Source organism: Salmo trutta, chromosome 12, assembly GCF_901001165.1.
Source record: "Salmo trutta chromosome 12, fSalTru1.1, whole genome shotgun sequence".
NCBI classification, from domain to species: domain Eukaryota; kingdom Metazoa; phylum Chordata; class Actinopteri; order Salmoniformes; family Salmonidae; genus Salmo; species Salmo trutta.
Window position 1 is genome coordinate 4802591 of NC_042968.1, and position 25275 is coordinate 4827865.

At 41.5% G+C, this 25275-nt stretch overlaps 1 protein-coding gene across 1 annotated transcript in view; it reads right to left on the reverse strand.

Moving 5' to 3' along the window:
* The window catches only part of LOC115202825 (low-density lipoprotein receptor-related protein 4-like), a 233810-nt gene that overhangs the window by 94311 nt on the left and 114224 nt on the right, over positions 1–25275 (reverse strand). Inside the window, 1 exon segment of the mRNA XM_029766876.1 lies at positions 24754–24900. Within this exon segment, the coding sequence (XP_029622736.1) occupies positions 24754–24900 (147 nt within the window).

Here is a 25275-nt window from a genome sequence, read left to right on the forward strand (position 1 = left end):
TAAACAATTGTTGGAAAAATTACTTGTGTTATGCACAAAGTAGATGTCCTAACCGACTTGCCAAAACTATAGTTTGTTAACAAGAAATTTGTGGAGTGGTTGAAAAACGATTTTTAATGACTCCAACCTACGTGTATGTAAACTTCCGACTTCCACTGTAAGTGCCTTAGAATGGGGTGTGGTAGTAGGTGCCAGGCGCACCGGATTGTCAAGAACTGCAACGCTGCTGGATTTTTCATGCTCAACAGTTTCCCGTGTGTATCAGGAATGGTCCTCCACACAAAAGGACATCCTGCCAACTTTACACAACGGTGGGAAGCATTGGCATCAACATAGGCCAGCATCCCTGTGGAATGCTTACGACACCTTGTAGCGTCCATGCCCCGAAGAATTGAGGGTGTTCTGAGGGCAAAATAGGGGGGTGCAACTCAATATTAGGAACGTGTTCCTAATGTTCGGTATAGTCAGTGTGGAATGGAAATGCAACATAACCTCTTGAGCGTCTCATCCCGCAAGCGGGATCAACATCCAGCGAAAAACTCCTAGTGACATTAGCATAACGAAATTTAATAATTATTAAATTTAATAATTTAATAATAAAAGGTTTTACAGGAAAAGCAAAACATTAGATTATGTTAGAGGAGTACATGGTAAAAGTAGCAACATAGCAATTTTCCGACCAACCACATGCATCACAAATAACCAAAAAACAGCTAAATGCAGCACTAACCTTTTACAAACTTCATCAGATGACACACCTAGGACATCATGTTACACAATGCATGCATTCTTTTGTTCAATAAAGTTCATATTTATATATAAAAACAGCATTTTACATCGGCACCTGACGTTGACTAACTATTTTCCCTCAAATGCATCAGATGAAACAGCGCTACAATTTACTAAATTACTATTCGAAAACATTTTTAAAATGTAATATTGTCATTCTAAGATTTATAGATGAATATCTCTTGAAAGCACCTGTCATACCAGATTTAAAAATAACTTTACTGGGTAATCACACTTAGCGATAAAAGGGGATGCGATACTCAGAAAATTAGCTGGTAAACCTAGCTCGGCGCCATCTTGGAACAATCGCATATCACATCTAATCTTGTATACTATTGTCAATAATCCCTTACCTTTAGTTGTCTTCATCAGAAAGCACTTCCAGGAATCCCATGTCCTGAACAAATGTATTTTTGGTCGAAAAAGTCCATATTTTATGTTCCATTAGCTTGCTGTTGTTAGCGCGTCTGAAGGCTGTATCCAACTGCTCCGTCGGGCGCGGGACAGCATTTTCGAAAAAATAACTTTTTTCCCTCATTTAGGTTCGTTCAAACATGTCAAGCGTTGTATAACATTAATCTTCAGGGCCTGTTTCAACAAGAGAGCCAATAAGATTCGAGGGGGACGATTGTATTGTGTTTCAAAACGTTTCCAAAGGAGGGGGTAGACAGGGCCGCCGACGTCACAATGGTGATGGCCCTCCTACTGTGACCAATTTCCACAGCGTCTCATTCAGTTTCGACAGTAGAAGGCTCAAAACACTTTGTAAAGACTGGGGACATCTAGTGGAAGCAATAGAAAGTGCTCAATGAACGATAGCTCACGGTGTGATTAATAGACAAAGATGTGAAGTTGAGTCCACAATTCAGAATTCCTGTTTCAATCGGTCTCGGGGTTTTGACTGCCATATGAGTTCTGTTATACTCACAGACACCATTCAAACAGTTTTAGAAACTTTAGGGTGTTTTCTATCCACAGGTATTAATTATATGCATATCCTAGCTTCTGAGTTTGATTAGTAGGCCGTTGAAAATGGGCACAAATTTTTTCCAAAATGCGCTGTGGCGCCCCCTATCCTAGGGTAACGTCAAGAGGATAATTAAAAGACAAAGAGACAGAATGAGAAAGACAGGAAAGTACAGGAAAGAAGAAAATACAAGGTCATGGCAGGGAAATACACTGGATGGAGGGGAGGTTGGTTATTTATTATCCTCCATATCCTACTCTGTGTCCATTTCCTGAGTCCAAAACTCAGCGCATTCCTTGCTAACTTCATATCCACTCTGAGTCCGCTGTACCCATCACAGAATGACTGGCTCTTTGTCATCAACATATAATTCAATTACTACAAGGAGAGGGGGAGGAAGAGGAAGAAGAAGCAGATGAGTTCTCTTTCTTGTGGGCCTTCAGGCCACTAATATATGATATGAAGTATGAAATATTGACCGTCCAACATGGACTACATGAAAAATGCATGATGTCACTGAGTAAAGCAGCCCATGTGGCAGCCAGCTATGAAGTCTGAACTGACTGAGTGATTTATGAATGAATAATGTGTGTGTGTGTGTGTGTGTGTGTGTGTGTGTGTGTGTGTGTGTGTGTGTGTGTGTGTGTGTGTGTGTGTGTGTGTGTGTGTGTGTGTGTGTGTGTGTGTGTGTGTGTGTGTGTGTGTGTGTGTGTGTGTGTGACAGAGACACTATGGAGTAACGGGGAGGAAAGCCCCACTGTATTATTAACAGACAGAGAAAGAGAGCAAAAGAGAGAAAAAGAGGGGTAGAGAAAGAGATAGTGACAGAAAGAGAGAAACAGAAAACATACAACAGAGACATGGAAAGAAAGATATATGCAGTGAGAGAGTGAGAGAGATAGTGAGAGAGAGAGACATATTGGAGACAGAGGGATGATGCTGGGTTGTCATGAAGCAGCGCGTCACACAGTGATTAAATACAGGCAGAGAAAGAGAGAGAGAGAGAGAGGCAGGCAGCATCAGAAAGAGAACAGACCCCACTCATATTTATCTCATATTGGGCTCCCGAGTGGCGCAGTGGTGTAAAGCACTGCATCTCAGTGCTAGAAGTGTCACTACAGGCCCTGGTTCGATTCCAGGCTGTATCACAACTGGCCGTGATTGGGAGTCCCATAGGGTGGTGCACAATTGGCCCAGCGTCGTTAGGGTATGGCCGGGGTAGGCCGTCATTGTAAATAAGAATTTGTTCTTATCTGACTTGCCTAGTTAAATAAAGGTTAAATAAAATAAATGTATTCCCCAACATTGCCACCAGCTTTCATGTGATGGAATGAAGCCCAACGTCGTCATACACATAGGGTGCGTCTCAAATGGCTCCCTATATAATGCACTACTTTTGATCAAAGCCCTATGAGCCCTGGTCAAAAGTAGTGCACTACATAGGGAATAAGGTGCCATTTGGGATGCTATCCCACTAACATCTTAGGCAACAGATCATTCATATGGGTTTAAAGTGGAACAAATTGAAAAATTAGAAGGTAGCAACACACTTTATGGTATTTAGTCAATAATCCATTTTCCCTCTTTCCTCCTCTCCCCAGAACCATCCCTTGTCTCTACAGAATTATAGGATGAATAGTGGTCACATCTGTGCAGTGGTGGTAGTGTCAATTACAGTGAGTTGAATCAGTGACGTAGAGAATGAAACACAGTTCAGTCACAGTTCAGTGAAGAGTTACTATAGAAGTAAAGAGCTGTGTGTTAGTGTCTTAGCAAGAGTTTGTAAAACTTGTCCCGAACCACTGATATTGGGACATAACCACTAATGGAGGCTAAAAAAGTTAAGGTTAGGATTGGGTATAGGGTAATCTGATCCAAGATCTGTGTTTAAGGGCAACTTCTACCATGAGATTCTGTGCATTAACAGTCTAGCACAGTCTTTGAGCTAGCACCTAACACTGAATTCTCTTTTCAAAGTTTTCAATGTAACATTTTTGAATAATTCAACTGATCTGGGCGACAGAGAGCGTAGTGTGAATACACACGTATGCAGGCAGGACACCCACAAGCACAAGTTAAACAAAGAAATGCCGTCTTAAGGTAAAAAAACATTTGTGCTCACACAAACATACACGCACATGATCAATCACACACAAACACAGTTGTAGTGGAGGGTAAATGCACGCAAACTGTGCTTACGCAACTTTCTTATTCTCCATGAACGTTTACCCACCGTTTGCAGAAATAAGGCTTGAAAGTATATAGAGCGTTACTTTACTCTCCGCGGATGACAATCAACGATTACCCACCTATTTTTTTACCACTACATTACTGCACACACACACGGGCAGCTGAGAAATCTAACACGCGCGCGCACGCACGCACACACACACACACACACACACACACACACACACACACACACACACACACACACACACACACATCTTGGTTGTGGTATCAGGTGGATGAGTTCGGAGTTGATGACGTCTCCTCCTAATGCTTTGATGCCTACTCAGCTCAGCTCCTCTCATCCCACCGCATTCCAAGCACGCACACACATGCACACATACACACAAATCCACCTTTGCTCATCTCTCTCCATGGTCTAAGAAGCAAAATGTGCTTCAACTTCACCATCTCTCCCAGTGTGTGTGAGTGTAACCCACACACTGACTTTGCCTTTCCCAAGGCTATTCCTGGCAGAGCCACAGGATTCCAACTCACGTTCCAACCAGTGTTCCCACACACCTGCCATTCCCATCACCATTATTGCACACATGTGCAAACACACTGGCCACTTGGTTATGGTGTGTGTGTGTGTGTGTGTGTGTGTGTGTGTGTGTGTGTGTGTGTGTGTGTGTGTGAGAGTGTGAGAGAGAGCGAGAGAGAGAAATAATGTAGATAAAGAGGAAAGGTGTGTACAAGAGTCTCTCTTTCTCCCTCTCTCCTAAGGAAGAGGGGCCCATTTTATGGAGATGAATGTGTGAGGTTTTAAGTGGCTCCAAGGAACAAAGTTAATGGGCTCTCCTTTGCTGGAACAGAGATACATCAACTAGCCCTAATGGGACCAATATACTGTATGTGCTTTAAAGAAAATGTGGCTGTAACTGATATACTATTTACCTATACAGTGGGGGGGAAAGTATTTGATCCCCTGCTGATTTTGTACGTTTGCCCACTGACAAAGAAATGATCAGTCTATAATTTTAATAGAAGGTTTATTTGAACAGTGAGAGACAGAATAACAACAAAAAAATCCAGAAAAACGCATGTCAAAAATGTTATGAAATGATTTGCATTTTAATGAGGGAAATAAGTATTTGACCCATCTGCAAAACATGACTTAGTACTTGGTGGCAAAACCCTTGTTGGCAATCACAGAGGTCAGACGTTTCTTGTAGTTGGCCACCAGGTTTGCGCACATCTCAGGAGGGATTTTGTCCCACTCCTCTTTGCAGATCTTCTCCAAGTCATTAAGGTTTCGAGGCTGACGTTTGGCAACTCGAACCTTCAGCTCGCTCCACAGATTTTCTATGGGATTAAGGTCTGGAGACTGGCTAGGCCACTCCAGGACCTTAATGTGCTTCTTCTTGAGCCACTCCTTTGTTGCCTTGGCTGTGTGTTTTGGGTCATTGTCATGCTGGAATACCCATCCACGGCCCATTTTCAATGCCCTGGTTGAGGGAAGGAGGTTATCACCCAAGATTTGACGGTACATGATGGCCCCGTCCATCGTCCCTTTGATGCGGTGAAGTTGTCCTGTCCCCTTAGCAGAAAAAACACCCCCAAAGCATAATGTTTCCACCTCCATGTTTGATGGTGGAGATGGTGTTCTTGGGGTCATAGGCAGCATTCCTCCTCCTCCAAACACGGCGAGTTGAGTTGATGTCAAAGAGCTCCATTTTGGTCTCATCTGACCACAACACTTTCACCAGTTGTCCTCTGAGTCATTCAGATGTTCATTGGCAAACTTCAGATGGGCATGTATATGTATTCTTGAGCAGGGGGACCTTGCGGGCGCTGCAGGATTTCAGTGCTTCACGGCGTAGGGTGTTACAAATTGTTTTCTTGTTGACTATGGTCCCAGCTGCCTTGAGATCATTGACAAGATCCTCCCGTGTAGTTCTGGGCTGATTCCTCACCGTTCTCATGAGCATTGCAACTCCACGAGGTGAGATCTTGCATGGAGCCCCAGGCCGAGGGATATTGACAGTTCTTTTGTGTTTCTTCCATTTGCAAATAATCGCACCAAATGTTGTCACCTTCTCACCAAGCTGCTTGGCGATGGTCTTGTAGCCCATTTCAGTCTTGTGTAGGTCTACAATCTTGTCCCTGACATCCTTGGAGAGCTCTTTGGTCCTGGCCATGGTGGAGAGTTTGGAATCTGATTGATTGATTGCTTCTGTGGACAGGTGTCTTTTTTACAGGTAACAAGCTGCGGTTAGGAGCACTCCCTTTGAGAGTGTGCTCCTAATCTCAGCTCATTACCTGTATAAAAAACACCTGGGAGCCAGAAATCTTTCTGATTGAGAGGGGGTCAAATACTTATTTCCCTCATTAAAATGCAAATCAATTTATAACATTTCTGACATGCATTTTTCTGTATATTTTTGTTGTTATTCTGTCTCTCACTGTTCAAATAAACCTACCATTAAAATTATAGACTGATCCTTTCTTTGTCAGTGGGCAAACGTACAAAATCAGCAGGGGATCAAATACTTTTTTCCCCCACTGTATCTATTTTATGTACGGAGAGAACATAATTGACTTTTGTGTATTGGCAAATGTAATGGACACTTACACACATGGCAAATCTGTAACATGAACTCACTCATTGCTGGCTCACCTCAGAACTTTCAGCATACCTGCAGAGACAGTTTCTTTGCCTCCGACTTGCTCTCTCTCTTCCTCAAACAATCTCTCTCGGTGAAGCTGGCATACTCTGTATTCATACCACAAAATATATAAATGAGCTCCCACAATGAATTTCAATAGATCCTGCAACCATGGAGAGGTAAATACCTGTCTATTTAAGGAAAAATTGCCCTGATTAACTCCTTAGTCATATCTCAGTTTACTCACTTACTTCTGGCGCTGCATACTCCTGATGATTTGTTTTTCAAATCATATGAGCAAAAATGTTTGGCTTTATCTGGGATGCTAAACCAGAAAAAATAAAGTCTGCCTATCTATATAACGAATATGAATTGTGTGGGTTGAAATTATTAAATATAAAACCACTAAACCTCTCTCAAAAAGCTTAAATTATTCAAGTTTTACTTGAACCCTAAATGGTTCTCAAGTAGATTACTAAGAAAAGCTCATCCATTGTTTAAAAATGTCATTTTTGCCTTTGTGCAGATTGCCATGTCTCATTTTCGAATAATTGAAAATTATACTTTTTTCAAATTCTCACTTTTTCAAACAACCATTACAGAGCTGGCTACAATTTAAATTTCCTCCCCCTGAAAAGATAGAACAAATATTACAACAAATATTATGGCTGAACATAAATGTGCTGGTTGGTAAAATACCTGTATTTATGGGAAAGATGATTGAAATGGGTATTTTATTTTAAAATTATATTGTAAATTGGAATGGTAGATCAGAATTGTATGGGAAGGTCTGCTCAATCCAAGAGTACGACCAATTGATTACAGCATTACCCCAAAAATGGAGGAGGCAGCTGGCAGCGGGAGGAGGTAGGGAACTGGTCTGTCTGCCCAATATAAAGGATCAAAACTGGCAGAGGAATAAAAATAGCCCAAATAGGAAAGTATACCAGTTTCAACTGAGGATCAGGATGTTGACAGCTGTGCCATACAAATTGCAAAATATTTGGGAAGAGATTTTGATGTACCGATTACATGGAGTAGGAGTTGATAGAGTATATAAAACGAAGCAAGATTCAAGACTTCGTGCTTTCAGCTAAAATTATTATATAGAATTCTTGCCACCAACAAAATATTGAATATTTGGGGCATTCAATCATCGAAGCTCTGCAAATTTTGTTGTGAGGATACAAAATCAATAGACCATTTATTTTGGTATTGCCATCAGGTAGCCTGTCTATGGCCTCAGGTTCAGGAATGGCTAAAAACGCACAACACTGATCTAAAATTGACCCTAGAAATAGTACTGTTAGGAGATCTGGAGAGACCGGGTCAGTCAACTACTAATATACTAATACTCTTAGTAAAAGTATTTATCTTCAACTCGCAATCTGTGGATTCTATTCATTTAGATAGATTGAAATTGCATGTTAAACATCACAGCATAGTTGAAAGATATATGGTGCGTAGAAATCCGAAGAGGGTGGTGGTCAGTAGAGATAGGTGAGAGGGGCTGAGGGAAGCTAAGGGTTGGGATGTGGAATTGGAGACACGTGGGAGTTCAGTTGCTGGGTGGGGGATAGAATGATGGTCAAAGATAAAAGTATAAAAAATTAAGTCAAAAGAAAACATAACAAAAAGTAAGTTTGAATGACACTGAGGGGCAGTGTTTTTACAGCTAATGCCGGTTTGCCTGAGGCTAATGCCGGTTTGCCTGAGGCTGATGTCCATGTATGTGCACATACACGGACACACACACAGGTAAATAGTGCCATACATGCACTCAAAAATATTCAGTTGGCCTTCCTGTTATGATTTTTGCTGTCTTTGTTGCTTTTTTCCATTGTTGTTTTCTATTTTCCTTTGTCTTTCTCTTTTTTCTCTTTTGTTCATTTTGTTGTTGGTGCATGGGGGGGGTCTTGGGAGTTGGGAATGGAATTTGTTTTTGTAATTATTATTTATTTTTTAATCTCGGGGGGGGCTGTTGGGGAGTCTTGGATGGTTGAGGGGCAGCTCTTGGGAGGATCTTGGAGGGCTGGCGGTTGGGAGCTTGGGCCGGTGGCTGATGAATCGCTGGTTCAGGTCCCTGTTTTTTGACCTTGTGGGAGATCTGTCGACGTGCACTTGAGCAGGGCGTTGACCCTGGTTGCTTCTGTGTGTCGCTCTGGATTGCAGTCTGTTCGATGACTAATGTGATGTAGTTGTTGAGCGGCTTCACTGAAAGTATATTGTATGTTTTAAACATTCAATAAATACATTTTTTTTTAACTCCCCCTCTCGCTTTCTCTGTCTCACACACACACACACAAGCCCTCTCTCTCCAACTCTCTTTCTTGATAACCATTTCTCTCTCTCTTGCACTCTCTTTCTCACACACACACACGCACACACAAACCCCCCTCTATCTCTCGCTTTGTGTTTTCCTTTCATAACCTATACCGACAGAGGTGGCTTATCTGATTCTTGGCATGGCTCCGACCCAGCACATCATTTCATACCATCAGCAGAGAGCAGTGGTGCAGCAAATATAGTTTGTCTTGGCAATAGAGGCAGCTGTGAGGCCCATCAGATAGGCTCTTTCTTGGCCTCCTCAGCCCCATTACGGTAAATAAGCCTACAATGCTATCGAGCCGACATGCTCAATACGCTTTGAAGTAGCACAGTGTGATTGAAGTGCTACTAGAATGGAGACCCATGAGGAGTGTGGGTACTTGTGTGTACACCTAAACTGAGTGTATAAAACATTAAGAACACCTGCTCTTTCCATGACATAGACTAACCAAGTGAATCCAGATGAAAGCTATGATCCCTTATTGATGACACCTGTTAATCCAATTCAATCAGTGTAGATGAAGGGGAGGTTAAAGAAGGTTTTTTAAGACAATTGAGTCATGGATTGTGTATGTGTGCCATTCAGAGGGTGAATGGGCAAGACAAAATACACTGCTCAAAAAAATAAAGGGAACACTTAAACAACACAATGTAACTCCAAGTCAATCACACTTCTGTGAAATCAAACTGTCCACTAAGGAAGCAACACTGATTGAAAATACATTTCACATGCTGTTGTGCAAATGGAATAGACAACAGGTGGAAATTATAGGCAATTAGCAAGACACCCCCAATAAAGGAGTGGTTCTGCAGGTGGTGACCACAGACCACTTCTCAGTTCCTATGCTTCCTGGCTGATGTTTTGGTCACTTTTGAATGCTGGCGGTGCTTTCACTCTAGTGGTAGCATGAGACGGAGTCTACAACCCACACAAGTGGCTCAGGTAGTGCAGCTCATCCAGGACGGCACATCAATGCGAGCTGTGGCAAGAAGGTTTGCTGTGTCTGTCAGCGTAGTGTCCAGAGCATGGAGGCGCTACCAGGAGACAGGCCTAGGAGGGCAACAACCCAGCAGCAGGACCGCTACCTCCGCCTTTGTGCAAGGAGGAGCAGGAGGAGCACTGCCAGAGACCTGCAAAATGACCTCCAGCAAACCACAAATGTGCATGTGTCTGCTCAAACGGTCAGAAACAGATTCCATGAGGGTGGTATGAGGGCCCGACGTCCACAGGTGGGGGTTGTGCTTACAGCCCAACACCGTGCGGGACGTTGGGCATTTGCCAGAGAACACCAAGATTGGCAAATTCGCCACAGCGCCCTGTGCTCTTCACAGATGAAAGCAGGTTCACACTGAGCACATGTGACAGACGTGACAGAGTCTGGAGACGCCGTGGAGAACGTTCTGCTGCCTGCAACATCCTCCAGCATGACCGGTTTGGTGGTGGGTCAGTCATGGTGTGGGGTGGCATTTCTTTGGGGGGCCGCACAGCCCTCCATGTGCTCGCCAGAGGTAGCCTGACTGCCATTAGGTACCGAGATGAGATCCTCAGACCCCTTGTGAGACCATATGCTGGTGCGGTTGGCCCTGGGTTCCTCCTAATGCAAGACAATGCTAGACCTCATGTGGCTGGAGTGTGTCAGCAGTTCCTGCAAGAGGAAGGCATTGATGCTATGGACTGGCCCACCCGTTCCCCAGACCTGAATCCAATTGAGCACATCTGGGACATCATGTCTCGCTCTATCCACCAATGCCACGTTGCACCACAGACTGTCCAGGAGTTGGCGGATGCTTTAGTCCAGGTCTGGGAGGAGATCCCTCAGGAGACCATCTGCCACGTCATCAGGAGCATGCCCAGGCGTTGTAGGGAGGTCATACAGGCACGTGGAGGCCACACACACTACTGAGCCTCATTTTGACTTGTTTTAAGGACATTACATCAAAGTTGGATCAGCCTGTAGTGTGGTTTTCCACTTTCATTTGGATTGTGACTCCAAATCCAGACCTCCATGGGTTGATAAATTGGATTTCCATTGATTATTTTTGTGTGATTTTGTTGTCAGCACATTCAACTATGTAAAGAAAAAAAGTCTTTAATAAGATAATTTCATTCATTCAGATCTAGGATGTGTTATTTTAGTGTTCCCTTTATTTTTTTGAGCAGTGTGTATTATTTATCAAAGTGTAGCTGCTACTACTCTTAAACCTTTGGATGCTATCTACCATCTACCTGTTGTGACGTTGCTATTGTTAATGTGATGACATGCTATTTATTGAATAATTAACTATGTTTATTATTATGTGATTAAATTATTCATGTAACAATTAACTCAGTAACCTGGGCCACCACGGGAAAAGTTTGTTTAATGAGTTACCGTTTCCCGAATTAACTCAAAGAATATATCAGAATCTCGATATCATAGCAGTCAATAATTTCGTCATATCAGTCTCATTCTGAACATCGCATAGTCCTTTAAAAGTGCACAAACCCAGATCTCACTAATCATTCCGTACCACACAAATTCAGTTGATTATTTATTTACTAACAAGCTAAATGATAACATAAGATTCACACAGTCTAGGTTATTGATTAGAACTTAATACAATGACAAGAGGTCCCTGGTGGACCAAGACAATATGACACGTATTACACAAGATGGCGATTTAAAGAGAGAGAGAGAAAGAGCAAGAGAGAAAAGCAACACTTGGATAAATTTGTAAACTATGCTAAGTTTTAGCCCTAACACCTTGCCCTGAACTGCCTCTCTTATGGGTAAGAATTGTAATGCATGTATTTACGTGTTGAAGGTCTCCATTGGGTATCTCTACGTGGGTTGAGTTCCGCTTAGTGGGATAGGTTCGGCCAACGCCTTGTTCTTTTGATGGCCGTCTCCTACGTTATCAGGTGTAAGTCTCTGATTAGCCACAAGATGTCACAATATCCTTTCTCTTAGTTGTCTGTTTCCTTTCACTTGTTCTGTGAGCGTGGTCTTCTGAGGAGGCTGATCAGCCGTGTCGATGCTCCCAGCGTGGGTAGGAGGGCCATGTAGACAAGCGGTGACTTGAAGAGAATAACCGGTTGGTCCTTCTTGAATTCACCTTCTTAGATACAGTACTCAATCGTAGCATTGATTGTTAAGAGGTTCCTTTGTCTTCAACCTCGTGTTGCGTTTGGGGGTCATGACTTATCATGGACCTTGGCTGCAGAGTGTGGTCCTCTAGTCTAGTATTTTAATTCTTAACTCACATGCTTAATATCCTTGGGTCAAAAGGGGGCATTTCCATATTTATGACATGCTCTCTGGGTTCCCTGGGGCATAGCTCGTTTTGAAGAAAGGTATTAGAATTTACTATGGTCTTGTTTAGACAACTAAAATCACAGTTCATTTTCACAAAAACATTCTATTTAATCTGGATATTTTCTACACAATGTAAAGGATGTAAACATCATATACACATTATGAAAATTCTTCAAGTTTCAATGTTTTCATTATAATGTCCTCATTTCACTTTTAATGACATCACAAAATCAACATTCATTTTCAAATTCCATCTATCATTGTTACCACCATTTTGGCTGACAAAATATAATGTCCCAAAGTCCATTTATTGCATGTTACAATTCTGAGGCAGACTCCATAAGGCCCACACAGACATTCCAATCCCCAACACTAAAGGAAAAAGGATTCGTCCGCTGCCTTAAAATTCACGATGGGTGTGAGGTGTCATAAAAAACCTATCAACCTCCGTATGCAGGAGAGAGAGAGCTCTGTAGAGTTGATCCACGCTAACCTGATCCTCGCAGGCCAGTTATGACATACCCTTCGTTTTGTTACAGGTGACAGTTTTGATACTGTATCCTGTATCTGTCACACCCTGATCTGTTTCACCTGTCCTTGTGCTTGTCTCCACCCCCTCCAGGTGTCGCCCATCTTCCCCATTATCCTCTGTGTATTTATACCTGTGTTTTCTGTCTGTCTGTGCCAGTTCGTCTTGGTTGCCAAGTCAACCAGCGTTTTTCTCTTAGCTCCTGTTTTTTCCCAGTCTCTCTTTTTCTCGTCCTCCTGGTTTTGACTCTTGCCTGTCCTGACTCTGAGCCTGCCTGCCTGACCACTCTGCCTGCCCCTGACCTCGAGAATGCCTGCTGCCCTGTATCGTTTTGGACTCTGGCCTGGATATGAACTCTTGCCTGTCCCCGACCTGCCTTTTGCCTACCCCTTGGACTATAATAAATATCAGAGTTCAAACCATCTGCCTCCTGTGTCTGCATCTGGGCCTCGCCTTCTGTCGTTACAGTATCAAAAGTTTGGCTGGACTTTGCTAAAGAAAGGTAGACCTCTACATTACTCCCTTTTTGGCCCTACTTCCATAAACGTGCGTCTTATCTAACGTTGCTGTTGAAGTATAGACACCTGAGTTGCCTAACCTGTTCACAGGATTGGTTAACTCGAGGTTCCTACGGTCTCCACCGAGCTAGGTAAATCTGCTTTTAGCTTTAATACACCGTATTTCTGGAACAAAATTTGATGTTCTGGTGCTTTTCAGGGAATTTAAAGTATTGATTGGGGACTTATTTGAGGAGGAATGTAACTGTTTTTCTGGGTGATTTGTGATGTTTTATGTTTGCTTCCCATGACTGTGTATTTGTAATTATATATATATATATATATATATATATATATATATATATATATATATATATATATATATATATATATATATATATATATATATATATATATATATATATACATACACACACATACATAAATGTATGTGTCTGTCTTCACTTGTGGCCATTGTGCCCTTGGGCTGAATATAATCATTAAAATTCCCTTGTTCCAATCGTCATGCTCAGAAGAATCTCTCACTCACATGGCTCTCTCATATCTAAATTCTTATTAACCAATGTCCGTCACGTGATCGGGTCCTTCTCGCAGGTCCGAAATACAAGTGAAGACAGACACATCGGAGATGTAACGACATGAGTCCCTTATCGAATTCCGAGGTGCACTTTGAAGATGTTAGAACTGTCCACATTTTCTTTTCCTCAGCCAACAAGATGAGTAATGAACAGCAGAATCACTAGCTTATGTCAATCTACTATCCCCCATTGTAGAAAAGTTTACCTATTCTATTTGTCAGTTTCTAAATGTCACTTAATGCAATTAGCAGTAAAACACAGTTCTCAAGTGCACCACACAAATGCGAGCGGTTTCATGTGAGAGATGAAAATATCCCGTAGAAATTCTGAAAGAGGGGAGATCTAAAGATGCAACAACTAGCATGGGTTGCTAAAATTACCGTTGCGCCTTTGGTTATTGGTCAATGAAAGAAAGCTGATTTGAAAGCCTGAGAACATGAGAGAAATGCTGGAAGTGGCATAAGAATCATGATTATTTGCATCAATCCAGTGGCCACTTGTTTTGAAAACTCCATCACAAGTGCGCTACTGAAACACCACTAGCCAAACACAACAGTCTGATTGGTGCACACCTGAAGTAAAGGGTTACTACACCAAAAATAAAATTTCTCAGATTTTTTGAAAAACAACAAAACAACAGAGTGAAGGAAAAGTAGCAAACAAGTGCTCAGCATATGTGGGAACTCCTTCAAGACTGTTGGAAAAGCATTCCAGGTGAAGCTGGTTGAGAGAATGCCAAGAGTGTGCAAACTGTCATCAAGGCAAAGGGTGGTTACTTTGAAGAATCTCAAATATAAAATATATTTTCATTTCAACACGTTTTTGGTTACTACATGATTCCATATGTGCTATTTCATAGTTTTGATGTCTTCACTATTATTCTACAACATAGAAAACCTTTGACTGGTACTGTAATTATTGGCATGTCCAGAAACAACCCATAGCCCTTACTTCCTTGGGCAATTCATATGGATAATGGGAAAATGTAAGCAATGTGGTTGTAGCATTTTAGTTGTATTTTTTATGCATTTTTTCCATATTGCGTATATACCCATCTATTTAATTCATATCTACACATGCCTAGGAGTTGTTTCTGGACAGGGACATATCTTACCCTATATGTTTGTGAAAGACAAACTTCAGCACCTACTTTATTAAGGTGATTTTGGAATGCTACTGATACAGTGGTTACTCTTTTAAATGTTGCTAGTTTATGTCGCGGGACTTAGAGGTAATTTGTGGTTTAGTACTGTACCCTGCGGCACCACTTCATTGCTCCAGACCAGCGCAAGGGGGAGTTAGAGCAATGATTATGCTTTTGTGTCCTACTGTGTCTCTAACTGACAATGAATTGGCGACATAAACCTAAATAGAAACTGATAATTGTGCAAGACCTCAGTATAACTTACTAAAACTGTTGTTACACTAAGGCTTTTATTATTTATTTTGTTAGGATTATTTTGCTCTTACTTTAGTACTGTAGGCCACTCCCGACCAGTCACGCTGTAGTGCGCCTGAGTGGTGAATGGTCTAAGACACTCCATAGCAGTGCAAGCTGTGTTGCTACAGATGCTGGTTCAATACCTGTGCCGGCCTCGACTGGGAGACCCAGTCTATAGGATTTTGGTTTTTCTCCCTCTAAAACCAGAAATAAATAATTCTAAATAACAAACTGGCTTTATTTACAAATAAGTAACAATGTCTCACCCCATGTTCAAGAATAGCCTTTTTCTCGCTCATTTTATGTAGCCAATAATGGCATCTTTATATTATCATTAATAAAATACACTGCTCAAAAAAATAAAGGGAACACTTAAACACAATGTAACTCCAAGTCAATCACACTTCTGTGAAATCAAACTGTCCACTAAGGAAGCAACACTGATTGAAAATACATTTCACATGCTGTTGTGCAAATGGAATAGACAACAGGTGGAAATTATAGGCAATTAGCAAGACACCCCCAATAAAGGAGTGGTTCTGCAGGTGGTGACCACAGACCACTTCTCAGTTCCTATGCTTCCTGGCTGATGTTTTGGTCACTTTTGAATGCTGGCGGTGCTTTCACTCTAGTGGTAGCATGAGACAGAGTCTACAACCCACACAAGTGGCTCAGGTAGTGCAGCTCATCCAGGATGGCACATCAATGCGAGCTGTGGCAAGAAGGTTTGCTGTGTCTGTCAGCGTAGTGCCCAGAGCATGGAGGCGCTACCAGGAGACAGGCCAGTACATCAGGAGACGTGGAGGAGGCCGTAGGAGGGCAACAACCCAGCAGCAGGACCGCTACCTTCGCCTTTGTGCAAGGAGGAGCAGGAGGAGCACTGCCACAGCCCTGCAAAATGACCTCCTATATATATATACATATACATATACATATATATATACACTGCTCAAAAAAATTAAGGGAACACTAAAATAACACATCCTAGATCTGAATGAATGAAATTATCTTATTAAAGACTTTTTTTCTTTACATAGTTGAATGTGCTGACAACAAAATCACACAAAAATAATCAATGGAAATCCAATTTATCAACCCATGGAGGTCTGGATTTGGAGTCACACTCAAAATTAAAGTGGAAAACCACACTACAGGCTGATCCAACTTTGATGTAATGTCCTTAAAACAAGTCAAAATGAGGCTCAGTAGTGTGTGTGGCCTCCATGTGCCTGTATGACCTCCCTACTACGCCTGGGCATGCTCCTGATGAGGTGGCGGATGGTCTCCTGAGCGATCTCCTCCCAGACCTGGACTAAAGCATCCGCCAACTCCTGGACAGTCTGTGGTGCAACGTGGCGTTGGTGGATGGAGCGAGACATGATGTCCCAGATGTTCTCAATTGGATTCAGGTCTGGGGAACGGGCGGGCCAGTCCATAGCATCAATGCCTTCCTCTTGCAGGAACTGCTGACACACTCCAGCAGGATGTACTGTTTTTTATTCTGTATATATGAATTATAAATCAGCCTTTACTTAAATCATTGCATAGTTATTTGCATAGTTATAATAAATAATAATTGATGTAATACATACATAGAGAATCAGCATCATTCAAATAATGGAGTTTGATACACCTGGTATTGGATATGACTGAAAAAAAAGTTGCTAAATAGCGATTTTCATAAATTAACTTTATGACAAAAAAATATGGACAATCGTTTGTATCTACATTAACTAACATATTCCTCTCAATTGTAAATTTTTTGCTTGACTCGTTATGACGTTGTAACTACTTAGATTTGCTTCCACCGTAATGTTTTTGTCAGACATCTTTGCTGAGGAAAGTCACCAGGGACGGGTGGCTTGCGTCAAATTCGTCATTAGAACCACTCGATATGATTGGTCATATAAAAACCTTGGGACACAAATGCATAATGAAAAATGAGTGCTCTAACTCCCCCTTGTGGTAGTCTGGAGCAATGAAGCCGTGACGCTGGGTACCTCTAAGTCCCGCGGTGTAAGCTCGCAACTTTTACAGGAGGAACCACTATCTGAACACACACACAAATCCAATTTGGTCATATATAACTTGCTGTTCGGACAGTCATTAGTCCAAAACTGATTAAAAAAACAAAACTGATTTGAGCATTAAGTCCTGCCCTGTGAACAAGGCTTTACTAAGCACAGGTGTCAAACTCATTCCATGGATGGCCGAATGTCTGAGGCTTTTCACTCTTCCCTTGTTCTTGATTTGTCCATTAAGGTCACTGATTAGTTAAGAACTCCACTCACCTGGTGGTCTTAGGTCTTAATGGGACACAAATTGAAAGGAAATAACAACCAGCAGACACTCGGCCCTCCATGGAATGAGTTAGAGACTAGAGACTATCACCCTGCCCAGAGATAACCCTTAACTCCAGTGTCAATCTCAAAGGTGTAAATGTAAAGGATTGGATAGGTGTAACTGGCCTGCTACATCGGATGCTAACTTTAGCAGAATGTGAGACATTCATATTAATTTCAATGAACCTGTGCAGAAGCGTAAAATTAAGCTCTGGTTTTCAAGATTTCAACGCGCCAGAACAAAAGGATAAAGTGGCTCATGCGTCCATTGTAGCAGGTAAAAAACCTACTGTTTTCCCAATGCCCCAATGTAGCTCAAATGTGAGAAATATGGAAAATATTGAATCCTATCTCGACAGGGACTTAGTATTCAAAGCCCATAGGAGACACAGAGGAATGGGGGAGGTTGAATAGAGCTACTCTACAGTCATGACATGGGTGCTGGGTCATGGGGAAGTCCCGGGGTGGGTTATTTACTCTATGTCTTGATTTGCCAGAGAGCTAGGTTTCAAAATCAAATCAAATTGTATTTCTCACATATGCCGAATACAACAGGTGTAGACCTTACAGTGAAACGCTTACTTACAAGCCCTTAACCAACAATGCAGTTTTAAGAAAATAAGTGTTAAGAAAGAATTTACTAAAATATAGTAGCGAGAGGGTACTGTTACAGAGTCAGTGTGTGGGGGCACCAGTTAATCGAGTTAATTGAGGTAATTTGTACATGTAGGTAGACGTAAAGTGACTATGAGTGGATAATAAACAGAGAGTAGCAGCAGTGGGGGTGGGGATAATGCAAAAAGTCTGGGTAGCCATTTAATTAGCTGTTCAGGAGTCTTACGGATGGAGGGTAGAAGCTGAAGCCTTTTGGACCTAGACTCCGGTACCACTTGCCGTGCGGTAGCAGAGAGCACAATCTATGACTAGGGTGACTGGAGTCTTTGGCAATTTTTTGGGCCTTCTTCTGACACCGCCTGGTATAGAGTTCCTGGATGGCAGGAAGCTTGGCCCCAGTGATGTAGTGGGCTGCACGCACTACCCTCTGTAGAGGCTTGCGGTCAGAGGCCGAGAAGTTGCCATACCAGGCGGTGATGCAACCAGTCAGGATGCTCTCGATGGTGCACCTGTATAACTTTTTGAGGATCTGAGGACCCATGCAAAAAAAATTCTGTCTCCTGAGGGGGAATAGGCGTTGTTGTGCTCTCTTCAAGACTGTCTCGGTGTGTTTGGACCATGATAGTTTGTTGGTGATGTGGACACCAAGGAAATTTATGCTGCTCCACTACAGCCCCGTTGTTGAGAATGGGGCCGTGCTCAGTCCTCAATAATTTCCTTTGTCTTGATCATGTTGAGGGAGAGGTTGTTATTCTGGCACCACACTGCCAGGACTCTGACCTCCTCCCTATAGGCTGTCTCATCGTTGTCGGTGATCAAGCCTACCACTGTTGTGTCGTCGGAAAACTTAATGATGGTGTTGGAGTCGTGCTTGGCCATGCAGTCATGGGTGAACAGTGAGTACAGGAGGGGACTGAGCACGCACCCCTGAGGGGCACCCGTGTTGAGGATCAGCGAGGCAGATGTGTTGTTACCTACCCTTACCATTTGGGGGCAGCCCGTCAGGAAGTCCAGAGCTGTGTTCGAATACCCATTCTAACATACTGTATACTATATACTATTAGTTAATTTTAGTATAATGTAAACAAACGGTATCCTTTCAGTTGAGCGTACTAGCTCTTCGCCTGTCTACCGGAAGTTGATGCTGTTGCAATGAAACCTCTTGCTAAGTAGTTAGCATAACAAATGACTAGTTACACATTTTGCAACTTTGGGTGTGTTCTTAAATTCAATCTGGAGTGCCAGAGTGCGCTCGTAAATTCAGAGCGTTGTCAGATTGTCCATTTGTAAATTCAGAGCGTTTCGCTCTCGGAGCACACACTGGACCCTAAGCCCGAGGAGAAGGGTTTATTTGAGCGTTCTGGACATACAACGGCAGTAAAGCACTCAAGCTAATGTTGGCTAGCTTGCTAGCTACTTCCAGACATAAATGAGACCACTCTGACCATTTTACTTGCCCTTGCAGAGCTGGTTAGGCAGTTGTCATGTTATCCAGAGCATTGGTGACTGTAACTGTGCTGCTGGTCAAACAATTGAATTACACTTTGTTGCTGATGTTTACTGACACAGGCCATATTCAACAGGTGTTGAGCACTCGTAAATTCATTATTCTGCACTCTGGTACACTAAGACGAGAGTGCTCTGAAATCAGAGTAGATAGACAGAGCGAATTTACGAAAGCCCCCGAATGTTCATTGAGAATGCACAACGACAATACCATTTAGCTAAGCTAAGAATGACGGGAATAATCAAGTCAATAAACATTGGGTAGTTCGTATGATAGCCTAGAGTTAATATACTGGCAAGTTTGATGTATAAGTAGCCAACTAACACGTTAGGTAGCTAGCTAACATACCAGAACATACTGCTGTAATGATATGCTACAGTGGGGCAAAAAGGTATTTAGTCAGCCACCAATTGTGCAAGTTCTCCCACTTAAAAAGATGAGAGAGGCCTGTAATTTTCATCATAGGTACACGTCAACTATGACAGACAAAATGAGAAAAAAAATCCAGAAAATCACAATGTAGGATTTTTTATGAATTTATTTGCAAATTATTGTGGAAAATAACCCTTTTGTTCCGAAACGTTTAGTAAAACAATGCAATCGTCCGCCTTGAATATTATTGAAGCTCTGGTTGAAAAAGGCCCTAAAGATTTATGTTATACAACATTTGACATGTTTGAACGAACGTAAATATATATTTTTTTGCACATTCGTGACGACAAGTCCCGCGCGCTTCAGTACATTATGAGTAGCCTTCGGAACGCGCTAACAAGAAGGAACTATTGGGACATCAATTATTAACTTTTTCGAACAAAACTACATTTGTTGTGGACCTGGGATTCCTGTAAGTGCCTTCTGATGAAGATAATCAAAGGTAAGGGAATATTTACAATAGTATATTTGATTTTAGATGGTTCCAAGATGGCGCTAACATGTATCGCCTAGCCTATTTTTCTGAGCATACCACGTTGTTTATTGCAAAGTGTGATTTCCCAGTAAAGTTATTTTGAAATCTGGCAATGCGGTTGCATTCACGAGATGTTAATCTATAATTCTTTGAATGACAATATTACATTTTAACAATGTTTTCGAATAGTAATTTTGTAAATTGTAGCGCTAATTCACCGGAAGCATTTGAGGGAAAATATTTTCTGAACGTCACACGCCGATGTAAAAGGCTGTTTTTATATATAAATATGAACTTGATCGAACAAAAAATGCATGTATTGTGTAACATGATGTCCTAGGAGTGTCATCTGATGAAGATTGTCAAAGGTTAGTGCTGCATTTATCTGTGTTTTGGGTATTTGTGATGCATGCTAGTTGCTTTGAAAATGGCAGTGTGATTTTTTTTGGCAGGGTACTCTCCTAACATAATCTAATGTTTTGCTTTTGCTGTAAAGCCTTTTTGAAATCGGACAACGTGGTTCGATTCAGGAGTGGTGTATCTATAAAATGGTGTAAAATAGTCATATGTTTGAGAAATTGAAGTTATAGCATTTATGAGGTATTTGTATTTCGCGCGACGCGATTTAACCTGTCCCACGTTCCCAGACAGGTTAAAAACAGCACAGGAATTAAATCATCAACATGTATTTATCACATCTTTACTAATGCTGCAGAAATTTGCTTTAAAGCAATATCCAAATCCATAGGATGTAGTGATCGCAATATAATAGCCATATCTAGGAAAACCAAAGTTCCAAAGGCTGGGCCTAATATAGTGTATAAGAGGTCATACAAGAAGTTTTGTAGTGATTCATATGTTGATGATGTAAAGAATATTTGCTGGTCTGTGGTGTGTTATGAGGAGCAACCAGACGCTGCACTTGACGCATTTATGAAACTACTATTCCAGTTACTAATAAGCACAGCACCCATTAAGATGTAAAAACTTAAATCCCATTGGAATCATGAGGAATTTAAAAATTGTATGGTTGAGAGGGATGACGCAAAAGGTATGGCAATTAAGTCTTATAATTAATGGGAGGTCCAAATGATTGGCAAACGTACTGCAAATTAACCTGTTGGTGCTAGGGGGCAGTACTTGCACGGCCGGATAAAAAACATACCCGATTTAACCTGTTTGGTATAGGGGGCGGTATTTTCACGGCCGGATAAAAAACGTACCCGATTTAATCTGGTTACTACTCCTGCCCAGAAACTAGAATATGCATATAATTAGATTTTGATAGAAAACACTCCAAAGTTTCTAAAACTGTTTGAATGGTGTCTCTGAGTATAACAGAACTCATATGGCAGGCCAAAACCTGAGAAGATTCTATACAGGAAGTGCCCTGTCTGACAATTTGTTCTCCTTCTAGGGCATCTCTATCAAAAATACAGCATCTCTGCTGTAAAGTGACATTTTCTAAGGCTTTCATTGGCTCTAGGAAGGTGCCAGAAAGTGGAATGAGAGCTCTCCAGTCTCTGGGTGAAAAACAGCAGGGGGTTTTGTGAGTTGTCCTACTGAGAACAATGACACTAAGACGCGCGTGCACGAGACGACTCCATTTTTTTCTTTCAGTGTTAGAATGAATACAACCTCGCACGGTTGGAATATTATCGCTATTTCACAAGAAAAATTGCATAAAAATTGATTTTAAACAGCGTTTGACATGCTTCGAAGTACGTTAATGGAATATTTTGAATTTTTTTGTGATGAAATGCGCTGGCACGTCACCCTTTGGATAGTGACTTGAACGCACGAACAAAACGGAGCTATTTGGATATAACTATGGATTATTTCGAACCAAAACAACATTTGTTGTTGAAGTAGAAGTCCTGGGAGTGCATTCTGACGAAGATCAGCAAAGGTAATCCAATTTTTCTTATAGTAAATCTGAGTTTGGTGAGGGCCAGACTTGGTGGGTGTCAAATTAGCTAGCCGTGATGGCCGGGCTATCTACTCAGAATATTGCAAAATGTGCTTTCACCGAAAAGCTATTTTAAAATCTGACACCGCGATTGCATAAAGGAGTTCTGTATCTATAATTCTTAAAATAATTGTTATGTATTTTGTGAACGTTAATCGTGAGTAATTTAGTAAATTCACTGGAAGTTTTTGATGAGTATGCTAGTTCTGAACAAAACATGCCAATGTAAAAAGCTGGTTTTTGATATATGAACTTGATTGAACAAAACATGCATATATTGTATAACATAATGTCCTAGGAGTGTCATCTGATGAAGATCATCAAAGGTTAGTGCTGCATTTAGCTGTGGTTTTGGTTTTTGTGACGTCCCACCTTGCCCAGGGAGGTTAAGAAATCATGCGACTAAACTAAATAAAAAGAAACTACACTACGAAACAAAGATAAATGATATAAAGAATGATAGTGAAAAGCTTTGGTGCACATTAAATGACATTTTGAGGAAAAAAGCCAACTTGTCTCCTTCATTCGGTGAATCAGATGAAGTCAGTGTGGAAGAGGTGAATAAATTATTGTTGTCTATCAACAATGACAAGCCACCAGGGTCTGACAATCTTGACAAATGATTTATGATTGGCTGAGAGAAATTAATGATAAAATAATTGTGGGGGCTGTCTTGTTAGACTTCAGTGCAGCTTTTGACATTATTGATCATAGTCCGCTGCTGGAAAAGCATATGTGTTATGGCTTTACACCCCATGCTATAATGTGGACAGTGAGTTACTTGTCTAACAGAACACAGAGGGTGTTCTTTAATAGAAGCCTCTCAAATATAATCCAGTTAGAATCAGAAATTCCCCAGGGTAGCTGTTTAGGCACCTTGCTTTTTTCTATTTTTACCAACGACATGCCACTGACTTTGAGTAAAGCCAGAGTATCTATGTATGCAGATGACTCAACGCTATAAATGTCAGCTACTACAGCAACTGCAACACTCAACAAAGAGCTGCAGTTAGTTTCAGAGTGTGTGGCAATGAATAAGTTAGCCATATTTCTAAAACTAAAAGCAATGTATTTGGAACAAAACACTTACTAAACCATAAACCTCAACTAAATATTGTAAGAAATAATGTGGAAATTGAGCTAGTTGAGATGACTAAACTGCTTGGAGTAACCTAGATTGTAAACTGTCATGGTCAAAACATATTGATGCAGTAGTAGCTAAGATGGGGAGAAGTCCATCTATAATAAAGCGATGTTCTGCCTTCTTAAAAACACTATCAACAAGGCAGGTCCTACAGGCCCTAGTTTTGTCGCACCTTGACTAATGTTCAGTCGATTGGTCACAAAAAAGGACTTAGGATAATTGCAATTGGCTCAGAACAGGGCACCATGGCTGGCCCTTGGATGTACACAGAGAGCTCATATTAATAATATGCATTAGAGATTGACTTCATCACTCATTTTATTTTCGAGAGTTACTGACATGTTGCACTGAGCTGTCTGTCTAAACGACTGGCACACAGCTCGGACATCCATGCATACCCCAAAGGACATGCCACAAGAGGTATCTTCACAGTCCCCAAGTCCAAAACAGACTATGGGAGGCACACAATACTACATAGAGCCATGACTACATGGAACTCTTTTCCACATCAAGTAACTGACGCAAGCAGTAACATTTGATTTAAAAAACATACAAAAACACCTTATGGAACAGCGGGGACTGTGAAGCAACACAAACAATGGCACAGACACATGCTTGCTTGCTTGCATACACACACACACACACACACACACACACTACTGTATATATGTGGTACTGGTGGTACTGGTGGAGTAGGGCCTGAGGGCATACAGTGTGCTGTGAAATCTGTGAAGGTATTGTAATGTTTTTAAAATTGTATAAACTGCCTTAATTTTGCTGGACCCCAGGAAGAGAGCAGCTAATGGGGATCCATAATAAATATAAATACAACCAAACAAAACATAAAGGTACAATATGGAGATGGCTCACATACATACGCCAATTACTTTTTCTTCTGTGGCACATTTCGATATTGTACCCGATATAGTAACGGATGTCAAGCGAGAGAGAAAGAGACAAATGGAGATATTTAGATGTAACTCACTGCACCCATCCTCGTCACTGTGATCTCCACAGTCGTTGTCCCCGTCACACTGCCACTGGGCCGGGATACATGTACACTCCCCAAAAGCGCTCACTGCACATGTGAAGTGGTTGCGCCCGCATGAACACTCCGCACTGCCCAACACACCTGGAAAGAGACAGAGAGAAGAGGAAACCAGGTTAGGAAAATGCTAAAACAATACACTTAGAGAACACGCTTGTATAGCAGAGGTGGTTTGGTGAACTATCCTCTTGTGATGAGTAACCTTGCCTGAGGTCTGGTTTCCCACGTACAGATTAAGCCTAATCCTAGGTTAAAAAGCATGCTCAAAGGAGAATCTCCATTGAAATAACTTTTTTGTCTGGGACTAGGCTTAATCTTTGTCCCAGAAACCAGCCCTAAGAGATGTGGGGGGGGTCCCATAACTATGTCTAGAAGTTAGCTATGTGCTTTTTATCTGGCCCGCAAATTGATTTTAACAAACAAATTGGTCCCAAAATAATTTGAAGTTCTAAATCCCGA